The following is a 19,166-nucleotide window of genomic DNA, read 5'->3' as shown; positions in this document are numbered from 1 at the left end:
ATGCTCTGTAATTTACTTACTGAAACTCAGAAAAAAACATTATGTAATGTTTACATCAGAAAAAATAAGTATCGAATGTGTCAACATTTTTCTCAGGAAAAACATTTCTAATGGGGCTATTGACATGAAATTTTCACCAGATGCAGGCAGCAATCCGGGTAATCTGCACATACAAAGAAATCAAAACAAATAAGTATTTAAATCAAGTTATGTGTAATAAAGTGGAATTACGGAGGGAATAAGTATTGAATATATAAAGAAAAGAAGCATCAGGTGGCTGCATGGAGGCTGGAAGGGAAGACAATTAAAAACTTCTCAAGTCAGTCTGAAGCATACACGTGGTGTGAAACACAAACACACACACCCACACACACTGAGTTTGTATCCAGAAAGGCTAAAAGTAATCCCAACCCTGACCCTTCTCCCATGACTATGTGAATATAGAGAATCAGCTTATAGAAATTATTAGTTGTTTAGCTGCATTCATGAACAATAGCAATGCAACAAGCATAGAAGCATGGATGTGAGTGACACAGCTGTACAAGAGTCTGTAGGCCTTCTACAGTAAACCAACATAGTCTCTAGTTAATGTGAAAAACCTTTAGATAACTGTAACTAGCAGTTTTTCTGTGCCAAGGACAAGGTAAAAGGAACTTTGGCCTTTTTTAAACTCTAGCTTTAGTACCACAAAAATGAGCAGCATGGAGAAATCCTCTGCTACAGCTCTGCAGGTCTGAACCAGAGTGCGAGTTTGATTTAAAAAACAAAAACAAAAAACATAAATGTGAAGCTGGACCACACCTTAAAAGTCAGTTTTTACTTATACGCGACCGAGATCTGTTTTTTTACATTCTTGATTACATGTAAACTGAGTTCAGTTTTATAAATATAGTGTCAAATCAGAGCCAAAAGTAGCCTAATGCCCTGTGGAAGTTGCTATTTCTCAGTTTTGCCTTGAGTAACTTTCATAAATGGTCATAACTCAAATGCAGGTCTGCTTTTACTCACTGCAACCTCAGTCTGAACAGTCAAATCAAAATTCATCACTTCCATGGCCTGAGTGTCTTGCTAAGTCTATCCTGGCATGTCTCTTCATAATGGCGATACATCCTGAAATTTTGGAGGAAATCAGTTTCAGTGTAGACAGACATGCCTCAAGACCCTCCTGGCTCTAACTCTGTATCCACATATTTCTGTTCAACTGCATGAAGACTGTCGCATTTTCTTTGTGTCCTTTTGCATAGTTCACATTTGAATGTGATATTGGACACATTTAAAAAACTCAAAAATCATTTGTGTTCACTTTTTGGTCATTTTCCTTAGTTTAACACATAAATTGGTGACATGCAAAAATCAGACTTACATCATAGTGCCTGGACTTCTTAATGTCCTTGATCGGTGTGATCTGCTCTCCTTTCTTCTGGGAGGGCTTGGTCTCTTTGGAAGTTTGGTTCTCGGGCTCAGTCTTGAGCTTTTCCTCTGATGGTTTTGGCTGTTTCTCGATCTCAGTGGTTGTTACTGGTGTCGTGGATGGTGCTGTAGTCTTGGTCTCAGTTGGCTGTTTGGCAGCTGCAGGTGCAAACGGGCTGCTAACGACACTTCCCGCCTGTGGCTTCTGGCTCTGTGTTTGGGGCTGGCCTGGCTTGGACCCTTGCTGGGTGGTAGGTTTGTGGAGGGGACTTTGCTGACTGATTGGTGTCTGGTGTCGAGGCGAGCCCGTGGGTTGGTGCTTGGGAGACGGATGAGGAACAGGAAGTGGAGGCTCATCAAGACCTTCGCCAGACATCAGCCGCTGCGTCTGGCAGTTGAGACATAACCACTCTTTTTTCTGAAACAGAGAGAAGACAAAAAGACAAACATGTAATTTTTTTTGTGTGTAATTGTGATACAACCTTAGCCTTACTGCACCAAAGATCGTTTTATGTGGATTAACTAATATTGTTTCACATTCATAACCTGGTTAATATTCTTAATTTTCAACTCAGCATTCACTTAAATAGCAAACTATAGCAACAGCCTCACACACACACACTCACGTACTGTGTACACTGAAAATCTTATTTCCAGACAGAGCTGTCAGAGCTGTAGCGGGCTAAGCTGAGCTGATGCACGTTTCTAAAAGGCCAAGTCGCTCTAACAGCTACTCCCTGTTTCATCAGATCAACTCTACTCGATTTCACACACTGTGAGCCTGAGTGACAAAAAATGAAAGACTTTAGTCCACAACAGTGTACTTAATCTAGCTTGTAATTTGGTCTTCTTCATTCTGACAAAGCCAAACTAGTAGCATACAAATATATTACAAATTCACAATATCATAAACATTACTCCAGAAACTCAACATTTTATTAGAAACCCATCATCTTTCAAGATAATATGACAAAGAGGTATTTACAAATTTGCTTGCTGCAACAGTTTTTCATTTATCCACCTGGTGAATATTAGTTTGTTATTCCCTTCTTCTTAGTAGTGAAGTACAATAGTGCAAATGTTGGTATTGTAAGTAAATACAAAAACTGTTTTGTCAATGCCAATACAGATGCTGATACTATAAAGGCAGCTTAAATAGGAGAGAGCAGTGTGTCATGATTTATGAGATGAATTATCATCAATTTGTAAATGCTGAACACACTTTAATGACCACTAAATCACTTTGATGTTTAATTTCACATTAGTTATTTAATAAAACAAAACACCTTTCATCTTATTCTGTGTTTTAAAACTGGGGTTTTTGGAGACGCGAAATGTAAATGTACCTGTCTAAAGCACTTTGGGTCAACTTCTGTTGTTTAAATGCAGTGTTTGGGAGTAACGGAATACATGTACCGCCGTTACGTATTTAAAATACAAAATATGAGTAACTGTATTCCGTTACAGTTACCGTTTAAAAATGTGGTATTCAGAATACAGTTACTTTGTTGAAATAAAGGGATTGCACGGCGGTCTTTTCCTGTTTCATATGTTAGGCTATGCCCTCTCTATTTTTGGTAATTCCATGCCGGTGAAACCCAAACAAAACACGCATTAGGAGGCTCAAATGCCTGTGTCTCAATCTTGCGTCTCATAATGATGTGAAGAAATATTTTTTAAAATTATTTAATAATAAGGCAATAGGCAGAGTGTTACAGGCATAGCCCTAAAGAATGTAGCCTCATGGGCAGTGTAGTCCGTGCTGCAGGGAGAATGGACTGCCATACCCGTTATGTGTCTGTGTGAGCGCCAGGGAGGGAGGAAAAAGGAGAGTCGAAAAGTACGAGCTGTCACCGAGCAGAAACGGGAGCTGGAAGCATGTAAATGTAATAATAACCACTGCAGCCAAAAAGAGTGTCTGACGAGCCCAGTTGTAAGTAAGCTATTAAGACTCGACTGTACACTGTGTTCGTGTTTTCCTCTCTCTGTCTCTCGCTAGCAAAGTTGACCCAGACAGTAAAGCTAGTTTTTGGCTACGAGCCCGGAACACGACGTATTATCCAGTGGTCCCTTTACTACGGTTCGGAGCCGCAGACCTGTTTTATATACGCTATATGAGATCGCTGCAAAAAGTGCAGCCTTACCTAATGTCCACCCTACTGTTACTTATTTTATATTAAGATTTAAACATCTAGTTGGTATTGGTATGGCGAGTAGCCTTCAGTAATAGTAATAAATCACACAGCAATAGTACATTCATGTAGTTGTAAAAAAGCATGATAATATATTAAGTAATCCAAAGTATTCAGAATATGTTACTCTCATTGAGTAACGTAACGGAATACGTTACAAAATACATTTTGGGGCATGTATTCTGTAGTGGAATACATTTTAAAAGTAACCTTCCCTAAATGTGCCGTAAGCTATGAATAGAATAGATGTGATAGTCAACACGAAAAGGTTCAGACATTTTTCATAGTGCATGTTTGAGGTTAATTTCCCTACATTTTTTAAACACATTTCAGTGGGCTACATACTGAACTTATAGAAAAGGAATAAAGTATTGATCCTATTGCACTGAACATCATTGCTATCAGTACTATCGATATTTGGATCAATCTGCCCACCTCTACTTCTTAACTCTGCAAAGGATTTTATCTGCCTCTTTAGCTTCTACGTAAATAAAATGTACTCATGTACCACTTTTTATAGACAGAAGAATCACAAAGTGTCAGGGGCTGGGTCTGTGACGTTTTGAGGCTATTTTGTATTTTTGATTTTCTTATGTTAAGTTTGTGATAATAGGTTCTTGTGTTATTAATAGTTAGGATTTAGTTAAGTTTTATTCTGGTTTTTGTTTCATCTTTGTCTCTTTGTTTATGTGTCATGTTTCCTGTCCAGTCTGTCACGTGTTTCATGTCTGTGTTGTGTCCACGTTGTCAAGCTCGTGTGTCATGTCTACATCCCTCCATGTTTCCTGTTTTATTGTGAAGAGTCTAGTGTCTAGTGTCTAGAGTCTAGTTCAGTCAACTTCTGTTCTTTGTCGGGTCGCCTGTTTATCTTCATGTCAAGTCTCGTCAGTCCACAGAGTTTTTGCTTCTACACAGGTTCAGGTTCATGTTCATGTTCAGACTTTTTTCACGTTTATGTTTGCATGTTCCTCTTCAGCTCCATGTTCATGCCTTATGTCTTTGTTTTCATAGTTTAGTTTTCCCAGTTTAGGTTTTAGTTTAGTTCTTGCCCCTATTCGCCTTTCCTTTTTTTGTCTTCACGTTTTTTCAGTCAAATAAACGACTAGCTTTTTGTTAAACCTTAGTTTGTTTCTCCCGTGTCTGCTTTTGTGTCTGTTCCATAAATACACCAGCGTGCTTCATAGTGTAACAGAAGAAACAAACGTATAACATCAGGTCAATATGAAACACAACAGAATGCAACATACAACACAAAGAAGTAGCGCTAAGTGGTGTTGTAGTGTTGTGCGGCCTATTGCTAACTGCTCCAATTAGCTAGTTGCTAATGGTGAATTCTACCCCATGAGCATTCAGAGGGTTTTTTCTTAGAGTTCAAGATAAAATTAACAGTCATCAGTGGCAAGAAATGATGAGAGTGACTAAAAACAATAAATTATCTACCTGTACAACACATAAATGAGGTGTAACACATTATAAAGTGTTTTGTCCTATGCTAACACTGACTAATAGAGTTAGCAGCACAGCAATACTACAGGAGTGAGGTCTAAGGCATAAAACTGAGAAGAGGGTTAGTTTTACATTTACAGTTGCATTTCAACATAATATATAATACTTATGCATTATGTATTTTTGATGATCTCTCCAGTATCTAGCTCACCACCCACCAACGCCACCAGCACCTTCTGTTTATTCTGTGCCAGTGTGTCTGTTTCTGTCCATGACAGCTAATGGAGTTTGGGGCTGAAGAGCAGCTGTATTACTCATGTAATGAATAATTGACAGAAGCAGTTGTTCCTCTTCAACACTTATCTACCATCTCTATTCTTTTTCACCTCCATCGAGTCCTTTCTCTTTCTCTACACCAAACTCACCAAATCTCTTTCTACAGAAACTCCATTCTCTGGCTCATTCTGCCTTTAATAGCTCTCTCCCGCTCTCAAGCCTCCTTTATTTGCTCCATCCCCTGTCTTCTGAATCCTTTTGGGAGTTTATCTGCGATTAGATGTCACACAAAAGACTCCATCTCCCTTAGATTTCACAGTGACAGTGCTGCTTTGGGCCGAGCAGTGAGCACTATAATTGGCACAGGATTCACAACAATAATAAATATAGTAATATAAGCTGATCCAACAGTTTTGAAAATGCTAGCCTCCAGTTATCATGACCAGCTAATTACAGTAAGGAAAACAATTAAATGGTAGAGGAACTAGAAGCTGAACAGACAACAGGTTACATCCAAGTGTTTGTTTTTCTTTTTTCTTTTTAATCATTTTATCTTTTGCCATTTGTCATCAAAACTTCTTCTACAATATAAAATTCACAGAAAAACTCACATTTCAACAATTAATTTGAAATGACTGAATAATGCAGCTTAGGATAACTGAAATCTTAAGATTAAAAAAATTTGGATCAGTCATTTAAAAATAAGGGGAAAAAAAGATCAAAAAAGTATGTGCGCTCAGTGAAACCTAAAATTTAAATTCATTTGAATATCCTATTCCCACCAACATGGCTTCTGCATAAAAAAAAGAAACAGATTATCAGAAGATGGAAAATCTTTTTGAGCATTAGGGACTCATAGCATCATAGAAAGAAAATATTTTGAGACACTGTCACTGGAATATCTTAAACGCCTTCAGCAATTATAGCTGAACAAAGTAGCTGTTATCTTCTGATTGGCTGCCTCGGTGCTAACTGTAACTGAAAATGAGTTTATATCCCAGTGATTATACAGGAGCTGTATCACTGTCAAATCTTTAAGCTCAGCATAAATGAAGCTTAACTGGGGTTCAGGTTTAAACTCCTGAAGAATACATTCTGAATACAGTACAGTACACCAAATGAATGTAAGCCGATGTAATGCCCTCTGACATGATGGAAACACAACTCTGTGTGTGTACATCCCCTGAAGCACCACATTGTACTGTAGGTTCTGAAATGGTTGAATCATTTTTCAACCCTAAAGTGAACTCATTCCCTCCTTTTCTCAGAGAGAGTATATTCAAGATGACATTACTGGGAAGTTTGTGTGTGTGTGTGTTTTCCCACAGAGTACCCCAGTGGTGCCCACTTAACCTACATAGCACAAACAATCTGGCCTTTTCTACTCCTGTCAATAACACTCACTAAAATGCTCCATCAGTGCTAATTCATGCCGCAGAGCACTGCTGTTTTCTTTTCATGTGCTGGTGTCATTCTGCAGCACATTCTGAATCTTCTCTTTCTCTTTCAGACTGTCTGTTCTTGTACAGCATGTTGAGCATAGCTGGATTTGTTTTTGTCCTATACCTTCCAGCTCTTGTCTTTTTTTTTCTTGTCTACCTTTCTGCTCTTTTTCAGTCCATTTCCTGCTATTTTCAGTTACTCCGTCTGTTTCGCACTTAATAATAGGGAAAGAAATGGATTTGCCTTTTATTCATACCCACCTGTCACAAGCAGCATTTCCCTGCCACTGGATTTTATTCGCAGAAAATCTGTAGCAGTAACTTACTATTGCTTTTACTTTGTCTTATCCAAATAGAGGTCAAGCAATTGCACCTTCATGATGGAGCGTAACAGTACTGTCCAAAACTCTCAGGCTTGCACTCATTTCTAAATAGGTGCAGCTATTTATTGAAACACGTGCAAACATACATTTAAAGAAAGACTTTAATTCAAACGAGCTTGTAACTCAATATTTGGTATCATCACCTTCATTCTTTGTCATTTCTTTAAGTAGTCTTCAGTTCTCAGGCTTCTTGAAGGACATTCAAAGCTCTTCTTCAGATGCCTTTTATTCTGTTCGCTGTCAAGAGGCTCCCACACTGCTTTAATAACACTGAAATCTGGATCTCCATGAAACCTGTTGATACTGATTTTCAGTCCAGTTCTTGTTTCCCTTCCGTAAAAATGTCATCTTGACAGCCATCCTTCCATTCAGTCCGTTGGATTTGGTGCTAGTTTTTATGCTTGAACAAGTCATAGGTCAGTGTTAAGTGGCTTCACAAACAAAGTATCATTCTTCTGGCTCTCTTCCACAGTGTGTCTTTTGTCCTTTCTTCCTCCCCTCACCCCCAGGCGATCACGGCAGATGGCCGCCCCTCCCTGATCCTTGTTCTTCTGAAGGTTTCTTCCTGTTAAAAGGGAGTTTTTCCTTCCTACTGTCTTGCTCAAAGGTAGTAATTCGACTGCAGGGATTTTCTCTGTATTCTTTTACAGGCTTCACCTTATACTCCTTAAAGTGACTGCTATTGTAATTTGGCTCTGTATATATAAAATTGATTTGAAAATTGGAAAAAAAGGACAGGTACAAGGACTGGACTGTAAATGAGTAAAAGAGCAGCCTATGTCCAAAGAAAAACTTTGAAAGACATTCAAGAAAAGCTGGAGAAATATTATCCAAGGCAATGACAAGCATGTCTGTTTCCTTGGAAGAAAAACATTGAAAAAATGAGATGTGGGTCAAGATTTTTGCACAGGACTGTATTTATCTCTTACTCTGGCCAAAGCTGCATCATCTATAGGCATAATTTTCTGTCGCTTCTTTCTCCACTACATAGTACTGCTACTATATGTCTGTGTGGACTATTACATTTACGTGGCTGGTTCAAGACTAGTCTTGCTATTCATAACCAAACTTTGCATATATTGTAAAATAATGAGCTACGAAAAATTGCCACATCTTTTATTCCACAGCTACAAAATATGACATTTGATGGATTCTGTTATGAACTGTGATTTAATATAATACACTGGTTACACTAGCAACACTCTTACTGGTCACGAAATTCAGTTGGTACAGAAGACATCGATGTCAAATATCTCTATATCTACCGAGTGCGATTAGTTTATTGTTTCAAAGACATCCCAACCTTCAGAAGCACTTCTGTCAGTTTCTTAGTCAGTTTCACGATTTTCTTTTTCCTGTTTTACTTCTCCCACATTTGCACCTGAAGTTTCTATTTTTTCTCTTTTCACCACACAGTCATTAAACTTGTATCTTTTCCTCCCTCTCTCCTCTCTGCCTGTCACCCTCTGTCTCTGCTTCTCTCCCTCCAACAGAGCAAGGGCTATTTTTACCCAGAATGCCATTGTTCTGCTCGAGCGCACACTTCCTTAGCACAGGCTTCCGCTTTAGGCAGCACTCTACTGCGGCACACATACACTCATATCCTCACAGAAGCACAAATGCACGCATGTAGACACGCAGCTCACATCAATGCAAAATGGAGGAGGCCTCTGTAGCTGAAGGCTTACCAGAAAGAGAGAGGGATGACAAGCAGAAGGAGGAAGAAAAGGAAAAGAAGGGAAGCAGAGAAGCTCATAGGGCTGGAGGGGTGAGGAAAACGGGAGAGTGACACAACATGTGCACATATACTGTAATTCAGCTCAGCCTTTAGTCATGTGGTTCCCTGCTGAGTCTGATGCAACTGGCTTCAGTTTGTAGCAGAGGAGTACAACAATGTGTTTGGGTGTTTCTGCCCCATCAAATCCCTCATCACCCCAAAAAATAAAGAGATAAAAAGATTAAAGAGATCAAATAAATTAAAAAAAAAATCACAATTACAATGAAGATGGTCAAAATGAAAGTCCAATTTTGGAATAAGAACAACAATAAAAAGAGCTTTTTTGCAAAGTTGGATCACTCCCATCACACCATAGATGCCACTGCTATGTCTGGCTTGGTCTCATATTTGTGGACAGTTAGCTGACCAGTGATGCTATATATTCCATACTCATCATGACATAGGAAGAGCATAGTACTTCATCCAAATACATGAGCCACATGATGTATCTACCTCTTCTTCATGAACATCATCTTGAAGTACTCACTGTTCAATAAGGGAGTATGCTGAAGCAACACAGCTTAACCTCAGGTCAGACTCTCCGATGAGCAGCAGAGACAGGTTATGATTGACAGCTGACTGGACCTTTCAGTTGCTGAGCTATGGAAGTACTTCCTTGCTCACTTTATCCTTATAAATCAAACACAACATAACTCAGCTATCAACACTCTATTTTCTTTGAGAATATAAACATCTTAAATTCTGCCCCCCCCCCCACCAAATTTTTGTACACACCAAGTAAGACTGGGCGATATATTGCGTTTTTAAATATATCGATATATTTTTATACGAGATATGAGATGTGACAATATCGTTTATATCGATATAGTCTATGTTACATTATAATTATACTTGTGGAGGTGCTAGTTTGACTTTCTTTCGTCCACTTTTGTCTCTACGCTGCGTTACTCTGCCTCGCCTCTCTCCTTCACTGAACAAAACTCCCGCTCCCCCATCGCTTCACCTGCAGGCAACGACAAGATGGACACGGCAGCGATCAAAGAGGAGCTGGTCGGTAAAAAGAAAACATTTGGAGATTACTATTTTACTGCTGGTGGCGGTAATCTTGTTAAAATGACGTTAACACCATAACTGCATTAACACGGCAAATCTCCGTTAATGAGTTACCGCGTATCGCCCCGTGCGTGGGGCTCGACGGCGTCAACGCGTTGACACCACGGCCTAAAATCCTTTCATTTTCTCAAAAATCGACAGTGCGCCTTATGTTTGAATTCTGGTTGTGCTTACTGACCACGACCTGACCCCGGCGGGCAGCAATCTGTCAAAAAATGTTTTAGTACGACTTTGATAAGGTACGAAACCGCACCGCTTGATGGTTGTCGGAGCATTACAGGATTACGGCCTTAGTCAGGAGCCTCGCGGAGTAATACGTACTGTGCTTCAACGTAATATTACCGGATTGTGTGTGTATAAGGACCACAAATGGCACCTGTTCAGAGACATGGTTACAAAGAGGATTTCAAACTCCAGGCAGCTGCAAAATCTGTCTGTCTTTGTTATTATGCTCAGCGTCTGTTAGTTTACATTTTGACTGCACAATTGTGAGCTTTTAGTTATGCACAAAAACAACATTGTTTTATTTTATTTATGGAGCATTATTATTTAATAAATGCTGATAATTTATTTCTGAGTAATTTTTTCTTGTACATCTACGCTGTATGTTAATAAAAGTGCCTGTGTGAGATCTGGGACAGGGCTTTGACTAAGAACTCTCTTTTTGTCCTTACTTTATGGCTTTAAAAAAATATCGAGATACATATCGTATATCGCCATCCAGCTAAAGAATATCGAGATAAGAATTTTGGGTCATATCGCCCAGTCCTAACACCAAGTCTTGAACCCCAAAGACACTCTGTAATGATTTTTGGGGAGGTTTCACTACTTGGTGAACAGGTTGCATCACCTCTCTCATTGAGCCTGATCAGCCTGACTTTTATATGGCAACAAAAAGCTAATTTCACAGGAGCCCTCCCACATAAATATTTTTCCTCCTGCAATTTTCAGAATAGCTTTCGATTGTCCTCCGTCTCCATTCTAATTCCTCCCTCTGGAGCTCCATCTCCTCTTCAGTTTGTACTTCGTCTCCGAATTTCTTGCTGTTTTCTGCACCTCATCCTTCTCTCCTGTCTGCTGTCCAGCGTTAATATTTCATGTGAACAAGTGCACACACACACACACACACACACAAAGGATGTCTAAAGGGGAATATGACTGCGAGCAAATAACTGAGAAATAAACAAATAGCCAGAAAGTGAAAAACTATGTAATAGCAAACATTATGATCAGACATGCACTTGTGGAAATGACAAACACTGTGCACATATTGGTGGCGCTGTCACGTGGTGTTCGCTCGCTTTGTGGTAGAGTATCACTTCCTGTTCCTGCTCAAACACAGTGGTGTTTCTGAGTAGCTTTTCTGCTTAGCAATTTAATTAAAAACTTTTAGATACATTCCTTCTTCATAGTATAATCTTCACGTGCTTCATCTGAAGCACCCTTTCTGTGTACTAGGGCTGCACGATTAATCGTTAGAAAATCGCGATCTCGATTCATACTTACGTGCGATCTCATTTCCAAATGACAACGATTTAAAAAAAAAGAAAAAAGAAAAAAAAGACGACGACGATTGTACCGCATTTTGATCCGGGACATAACCTGCATGAAAACAAGCGCTCACTCTTCCTGCTCAACAAATGACAAGGGCGGAGCCTTATACCACGTGATACAGAAGCTGTGCCTGTGATGCTCAAATTGGCAGGATAGAAACAACGGAGAGCACGTCAGGGATGACGAGAAAGTGACAGGAGAAAATCTGTCCCGGTCAACCACCCAAACATCAATAACGGGAACCTTATACAGCGCTTCCCCATACCCGTCGAACTCCCGCAGGCACAAAGAAATTACGGAGGCTATTACTTATCACCTGACCAAAGATATGGCTCCCATCAACACAGTGCAAAACGAGGGATTTAGGAAAATGATCAACACCCTAGACCAGGGGTCGGCAACCTGCGGCTCCGGAGCCGCATGCGGATCTTTAGTCCTTCTACGGCTCCGCGTGGTTTGGGGAAATAAATAATTTTTTGTAAGTAATTAGCTAAAGTCTATTTTATTTATATTAGTTCTTTTTTTAACTCGTAGTTCTAAATTGGAAGATTATTGTGATATTGAAATATAAATATAAAATTATATTCTATTAGTTTTTGATCGATCAAAATAAGCGTCACACTTGCGGAAGCCAATATACCCGCCGAAACGCCGTGCAAGACTTTCAACCCCAGGTAGGCCAATTATGGATCTTCGGATCCACATTATGTCAGCAGCTGTTCTCCAAAAACAAACACGTTCACCCCTCACAGACGACAGCTTACAGTCGTGCGTAAAGATGAAAGTGACTTCGTACAGCCCCGATCGTACAGCAGACGCTGTGCGCAGAGGTTCAGGAGCGGAAGTCCCATTGTAAACATATCACGGCAGACCCGACTATGTTTCCATGAACACGCTTTTCAGCATCTTTTTATTGACCACTTTTCACACACGGTTGCTTTACGCATACAGCTGGTGTTAAAGCTCGCAGCCCGACACACACCAACACAACAGCATAGGTGGCACAGACGTTAAGGCGGCGAGGCGTGATTGCGGGTACCGCTAAGGTGCGTCCGCCTCCCCTGCAGCGGCGCTGCAGTCCACGCCCCGCCACACATATTAACCAGGTAAAATACATACTTAGGCGGAATTTTGCAAAGTTCAAAATGTGTTAATTACAAAATTAAAATGTAATTTTCTCTGTAGCACTTCATGCATTTAAGCAACACACCTTAGTTGTTCACACAAAGCATAAAGGTAAAAAAAACCCAATATATACAGTGTTATGTTCATTTTAGATGTCAAAAAGTATTTGCGGCTCCCAGAGTTTTCTTTTGTGTGGAAATCGCGTCCAAATGGCTCTTTGGGTGTTAAAGGTTGCTGACCCCTGCCCTAGACAAACGCTACACAGTGCCATCCCGCAACTATTTTTCTATTGTTGCACTACCTGCTCTGTACACGCAGTGTCGAGCAACGGTGGAGACGGAATTTCAAGCAGTACAACATTTTGCGGCAACAACAAAATGTGAGGCATTTATTGTTTTTATGTTCAGTTTCAACTGTTACGAAGTTGATGTGCAGTTAATAAGTGCTATAAATATTTATATTGGAAAAGAAAATCGTGAGAGAATCGTGATCTCAATTCTAAGCAAAAAAATCGTGATTCTCATTTTTTGCAAAATCGTGCAGCCCCACTGTGTACTCACTACCTAATTTATAGCCAAAGTATTCACTCACTGTCTCTGTACTGTTTCGCTAGCTTAGCTTAGCTCGTAGCCGACTCGTTAGCACCATGGCTACTTCACCTGTCCCTCCTGCACTTTCCTGCTCATTGTGTCAGATGTTTAGCTACTCCTCGGCCTCCTTTAGCAGTAATGATACCTGTAACAAATGTAGCATTTTTGCAGCTCTGGAGGCCAGGATTACTGAATTGGAGACTCGGCTTCGCACCCTTCATTCACCCGTAGCTAGCCAGGCCCCTGTAGCTGGTGCAGCCGAAGATAGCGTAGGCCCCGCTAGCTGTTCCCCGGCAGACCCCAAGCAGCTGGGGAAAGAGGGCGGCTGGGTGACGGTGAGGAGGAAGCATAGTCTTAAACAGAAGCCCCAGGTACACCACCAACCTGTTCATGTGTCTAACCGTTTTTCCCCACTTGGCGACACACCCGCCGGGGGTCAAACTCTGGTAATTGGTGATTCTGTTCTCAGACATGTGAAGCTAGAGACACCGGCAACCATAGTCAATTGTCTTCCAGGGGCCAGAGCAGGCGACATTGAAGGAAATTTAAAACTGCTGGCTAAGGGTAAACGTAAATACAGTAAGATCATAATTCACGTCGGCAGTAATGACACCCGGTTACGCCAATCGGAGGTCACTAAAATCAATATTGAATCGGTGTGTAACTTTGCCAAAACAATGTCGGACTCTGTAGTTTTCTCTGGTCCCCTCCCCAATCAGACCAGGAGTGACATGTTTAGCCGCATGTTCTCCTTAAATTGCTGACTGTCTGAGTGGTGTCCCAGAAACGATGTGGGCTTCATAGATAATTGGCAAACCTTCTGGAGGAAACCTGGTCTTGTTAGGAGAGACGGCATCCATCCCACTTTGGATGGAGCAGCTCTCATTTCTAGAAATATGGACGAATTTATTAAACCCCCCAAAATATGACTATCCAGAGTTGGGACCAGGAAGCAGAGTTGCAGTCTTACACGCCTCTCTGCAGCTTCTCTCCTCCTGCTACCCCCCCAAAAACTCATCTCCATAGAGACCGTGTCAGCTCCCAAATGGACAAAAAACAAACTAAAAACCAGCAATAAACAATTTAAACATAAAAAATCAAAAAGAAAGAACAATACAGTATCCACATCTGAACCAAAGAGTAAAACAATGAAATGTGGATTATTAAATATTAGGTCTCTCTCCTCCAAGTCTCTGTTAGTACATGACTTAATAATTGATCAACAAATCGATTTACTCTGCCTTACAGAAACCTGGTTGCAGCAGGATGATTATGTTAGTTTAAATGAATCAACACCCCCGAGTCATTCTAACTACCAGAAACCTCGAAGCACAGGCCGAGGGGGCGGTGTGGCAGCAATTTTTCACACCAGCCTATTAATTAACGAAAGACCAAGACAGACTTTTAATTCATTTGAAAGCCTGATGCTTAGCCTTGTCCACCCCAGCTGTAAAACTCAGAAACCAGTCTTACTTGTTATCATCTATCGTCCACCTGGGCCTTACACAGAGTTTCTCTCTGATTTCTCAGACTTTTTATCTGATTTAGTGCTCAGCTCTGATAAAATAATTATTGTGGGTGATTTTAACATCCATGTAGATGCTAAAAATGACAGCCTCAACATTGCATTTAATCTGTTATTAGACTCAATTGGCTTCTCACAAAATGTAAAAGAACCCACCCACCACTTTAATCACACTCTAGATCTTGTTTTAACATATGGCATAGAAACTGAACATTTAACAGTGTTTCCTGAAAACCCTCTGCTGTCTGATCATTTCCTGATAACATTTACATTTACAATGATTGATTACACAGCAGTGGAGAGTAGACTTTATCAAAGTAGATGTCTTTCTGAAAGTGCTGTAACTAAGTTTAAGAATATAGTCCACCCACTGTTATCATCTTCAATGGCCTGTACCAACATAGAGCAGAGCAGCTATCTGAACGCTACTCCAACAGAGGTCGATTATCTTGTTAAAAATTTTACCTCCTCACTACGTACGACTCTGGATACTGTAGCTCCTGTGAAAACTAAGGCCTCAAATCCGAAGTCCCTGACTCCGTGGTATAATTCTCAAACACGTAGCCTAAAGCAGATAACTCGTAAGCTGGAGAGGAAATGGCGTGTCACAAATTTAGAGGATCATCATTTAGCCTGGAGAAATAGTTTGCTGCTTTATAAGAAAGCCCTCCGCAAAGCCAGAACATCTTACTATTCGTCACTGATTGAAGAAAATAAGAACAACCCCAGGTTTCTCTTCAGCACTGTAGCCAGGCTGACAAAAAGTCAGAGCACTGTTGAGCCAACAATCCCTTTAACGTTAACTAGTAATGACTTCATGAACTTCTTCACAAATAACATTTTTTTATTATTAGAGAAAAAATTACCAATAATCATCCCACAGATGTAATATTATCTACAGCTACTTTTAGTACCATCAATGTTAAGTTAGACTCTTTTTCTCCAATTGATCTTTCTGAGTTAACTTCAATAATTACTTCCTCCAAACCATCAACGTGTCTTTTAGACCCCATTCCTACAAAACTGCTCAAAGAAGTCCTGCCATTAATTAATTCTTCAATCTTAAATATGATCAACATATCTCTAATAATTGGCTATGTACCACAGGCCTTCAAGCTGGCTGTAGTTAAACCTTTACTTAAAAAGCAATCTCTAGACCCAGCTGTCTTAGCTAATTATAGGCCAGTCTCCAACCTTCCTTTCATATCAAAAATCCTTGAAAGAGTAGTTGTCAAACAGCTAACAGATCATCTGCAGAGCAATGGCTTATTTGAAGAGTTTCAGTCAGGTTTCAGAGCTCATCACAGCACAGAAACTGCTTTAGTGAAGGTTACAAATGATCTTCTTATGGCCTCTGACAGTGGACTCATCTCTGTGCTTGTCCTGCTAGACCTCAGTGCAGCGTTCGATACTGTTGACCATAATATCCTATTAGCGCGATTAGAACATGCTGTAGGTATTACAGGTACTGTGCTGCAGTGATTTAAATCATATCTATCTAATAGACTCCAATTTGTACATGTAAATGGAGAGTCCTCTTCACCCACTAAGGTCAATTATGGAGTTCCACAGGGCTCAGTGCTAGGACCAATTCTATTTACATTATACATGCTTCCCCTAGGCAGCATCATTAGAAGACATAGCATAAATTTTCACTGCTATGCAGATGACATGCAGCTCTATCTATCCATGAAGCCAGGTAACACACACCAATTAGTTAAACTGCAGGAATGTCTTAAAGACATAAAGACCTGGATGGCCGCTAACTTTCTGCTCCTTAATTCAGATAAAACTGAGGTTATTGTACTCGGCCCTGAAAATCTTAGAAATATGGTATCTAACCAGATTCTTACTCTGGATGGCATTACCTTGGCCTCCAGTAATGCTGTGAGGAACCTTGGAGTCATTTTTGACCAGGACATGTCCTTCAAGGCACATATTAAACAAATATGTAAGACTGCTTTCTTCCATTTGTGCAACATCTCTAAAATTAGAAATATCCTGTCTCAGAGTGATGCTGAAAAACTAGTTCATGCCTTCATTACTTCCAGGCTGGACTACTGTAATTCATTATTATGAGGATGTCCTAAAAACTCACTGAAAAGTCTTCAGCTAATCCAAAATGCTGCAGCAAGAGTACTGACAGGGACTAGAAAGAGAGAGCATATTTCTCCTGTTTTGGCTTCCCTTCATTGGCTTCCTGTTAAATCCAGAATTGAATTCAAAATCCTGCTCCTCACATACAAGGTCTTAAATAATCAGGCCCCATCTTATCTTAATGACCTTGTAGTGCCATATCACCCTATTAGAGCACTTCGCTCTCGCACTGCAGGCCTACTTGCTGTTCCTAGAGTATTTAAAAGTAGAATGGGAGGGAGAGCCTTCAGTTTTCAGGCCCCTCTTCTGTGGAACCAGCTTCCAGTTTGGATTCAGGAGACAGACACTATCTCTACTTTCAAGATTAGGCTTAAAACTTTCCTTTTTGCTAAAGCATATAGTTAGGGCTGGACCAGGTGACCCTGAATCCTCCCTTAGTTATGCTGCAATAGACATAGGCCGCCGGGATTCCCATGATGCATTGAGTTTTTCCTTTCCAGTCACCTTTCTCACTCACTATGTGTTAATAGACCTCTCTGCATTGAATCATATCTGTTATTAATCTCTGTCTCTCTTCCACAGCATGTCTTTATCCTGTTTTCCTTCTTTCACCCCAACCGGTCGTAGCAGATGGCCGCCCCTCCCTGAGCCTGGTTCTGCCGGAGGTATCTTCCTGTTAAAAGGGAGTTTTTCCTTCCCACTGTCGCCAAAGTGCTCGCTCATAGGGGGTCATATGATTGTTGTGTTTTTCTCTGTATTTATTATTGTGCGATCTACTGTACAATATAAAGCGCCTTGAGGCGACTTTTGTTGTGATTTGGCGCTATATAAATAAAATTGAATTGAATTGAATATTAAACGTAAACTTTCCATTACGTCAGTACTTTTTAGAAGGTGCCATTTTTTTCTTTTTGTGTCCTCTTGTTAAATTTCAGATTTCGTAAGACTCTCACATAGGTTATTTTGGATAATTCTGCAAGTCCCAGAGACTCTGGTTTCATTTAGATTTCCTGTTGTCAAGCCAACAAAGTGAAGTGAATTAAAGTGAAGCGAGCTCAGAAGAGAAAATAGGATGAAATGAGTATGACGCATTGCATCATAAAATTGTTTGGCTGAGACCGATCTAAAAATAATAATAATAGTAATGAAAATCCTTGATAAAAGAAAAATGTCAGTGCATGCAGTCTGTTTATTTTTATTTTTTTACATCCCTTTTTGGTCGCTTCATACAACATGTACACTAAACATTGGAGCCTCCTGTGAAGTGAAACATGTATGACAAATCAGTCAAATGTAGATCTTTTGTTAGTGTTGGATTGGATTAGGAGAAGAAGAAGCAATTACAGGTGGAGAGGAGGGAGAAGGATAAGAAGAACAAAGTATAGAAAAACATAAAAAATGAGAAATTAAGCTTGAGGAGGAGGGAAAGAAGGAAATGAATTAACGGTTGGGGATGAAAAGGAGGAGGAGGAGAAGGAAACAAAAATAAATTAGAGAACGGAAGGGGGTATGGAGGGGGTGGAGGAAAGGCTCACAGGGAGGACAAATAGGTGGAGGATGAATTATAGGTGCTTTTGTGGTTATGTAACCGAAGCAGGTCTCACTTTCACTTCACACACATTTTAAAACATTTTCTCATTTTATCATCACAATGGAGCCTCTTTAATTATGTAACCTTATTCTGAGAGGTGACGGAGCGAGTGCATAAGGCTGTGTATGCGTGTGTTTGTGTCCATGCGTATGCATATTGTGTTGCCGTCTCTCTTTCTCCTCCTACCTGTTTTCTGTCTCTGGCCAGCTATTCTTAACAGAGCCAATAAAACTTGAGACGAGGTTGATGTGCCCACCTCGTTCCTCTGCTGCTGCTACATTTTTCATATGTTGTCAATTTATAGCTGCCATGATGATGATTGTGAAGTTACCTAAAGCTAGGACTGTAACCACTGGAAACAGAATACAGAGCCTTTAGACAAAATTGGCAGTTTTCATCAGCATCTGGCTGTTTTCAGATTTGTGAGGATTTTTTTGAGGAATTTCTATTATATAGGCTACCTGAATTAGCCTTACCACAGAGAAGCAGCTATTATAAAGAGTCCTAGAAGCTAAACATATACTGCATTAGGCTTATAGACTGTAAATTTGTCAGCTTTCTGCCTCTGAGCTCAACCTTATGTCCAAATATGCTCCCTTGAGCATTCATTTTCTATTTTCTACAGGCGAAACCCATATCCAGTATTTTCCAGTATTATACAATGTTTTGTTCCCTTGAAGGAGT

The 19,166-nt window shown here is 40.1% G+C and overlaps 1 protein-coding gene across 7 annotated transcripts in view; it reads right to left on the bottom strand.

Moving 5' to 3' along the window:
* Positions 1-19,166, bottom strand: part of bsna (bassoon presynaptic cytomatrix protein a) — a 129,342-nt gene that overhangs the window by 41,588 nt on the left and 68,588 nt on the right. For all 7 annotated transcript variants that reach the window (XM_063463298.1, XM_063463300.1, XM_063463299.1 and 4 more), the window contains exon 3: positions 1,364-1,828. In XM_063463298.1, the coding sequence (XP_063319368.1) occupies positions 1,364-1,828 (465 nt within the window). The remainder of the gene's footprint in view (positions 1-1,363; positions 1,829-19,166) is intronic.

The sequence above is a fragment of the Pelmatolapia mariae genome, linkage group LG20 (genome assembly GCF_036321145.2).
Source record: "Pelmatolapia mariae isolate MD_Pm_ZW linkage group LG20, Pm_UMD_F_2, whole genome shotgun sequence".
In the NCBI taxonomy this organism is placed as follows: domain Eukaryota; kingdom Metazoa; phylum Chordata; class Actinopteri; order Cichliformes; family Cichlidae; genus Pelmatolapia; species Pelmatolapia mariae.
This window is presented reverse-complemented; position numbering and strand designations above follow the sequence as displayed.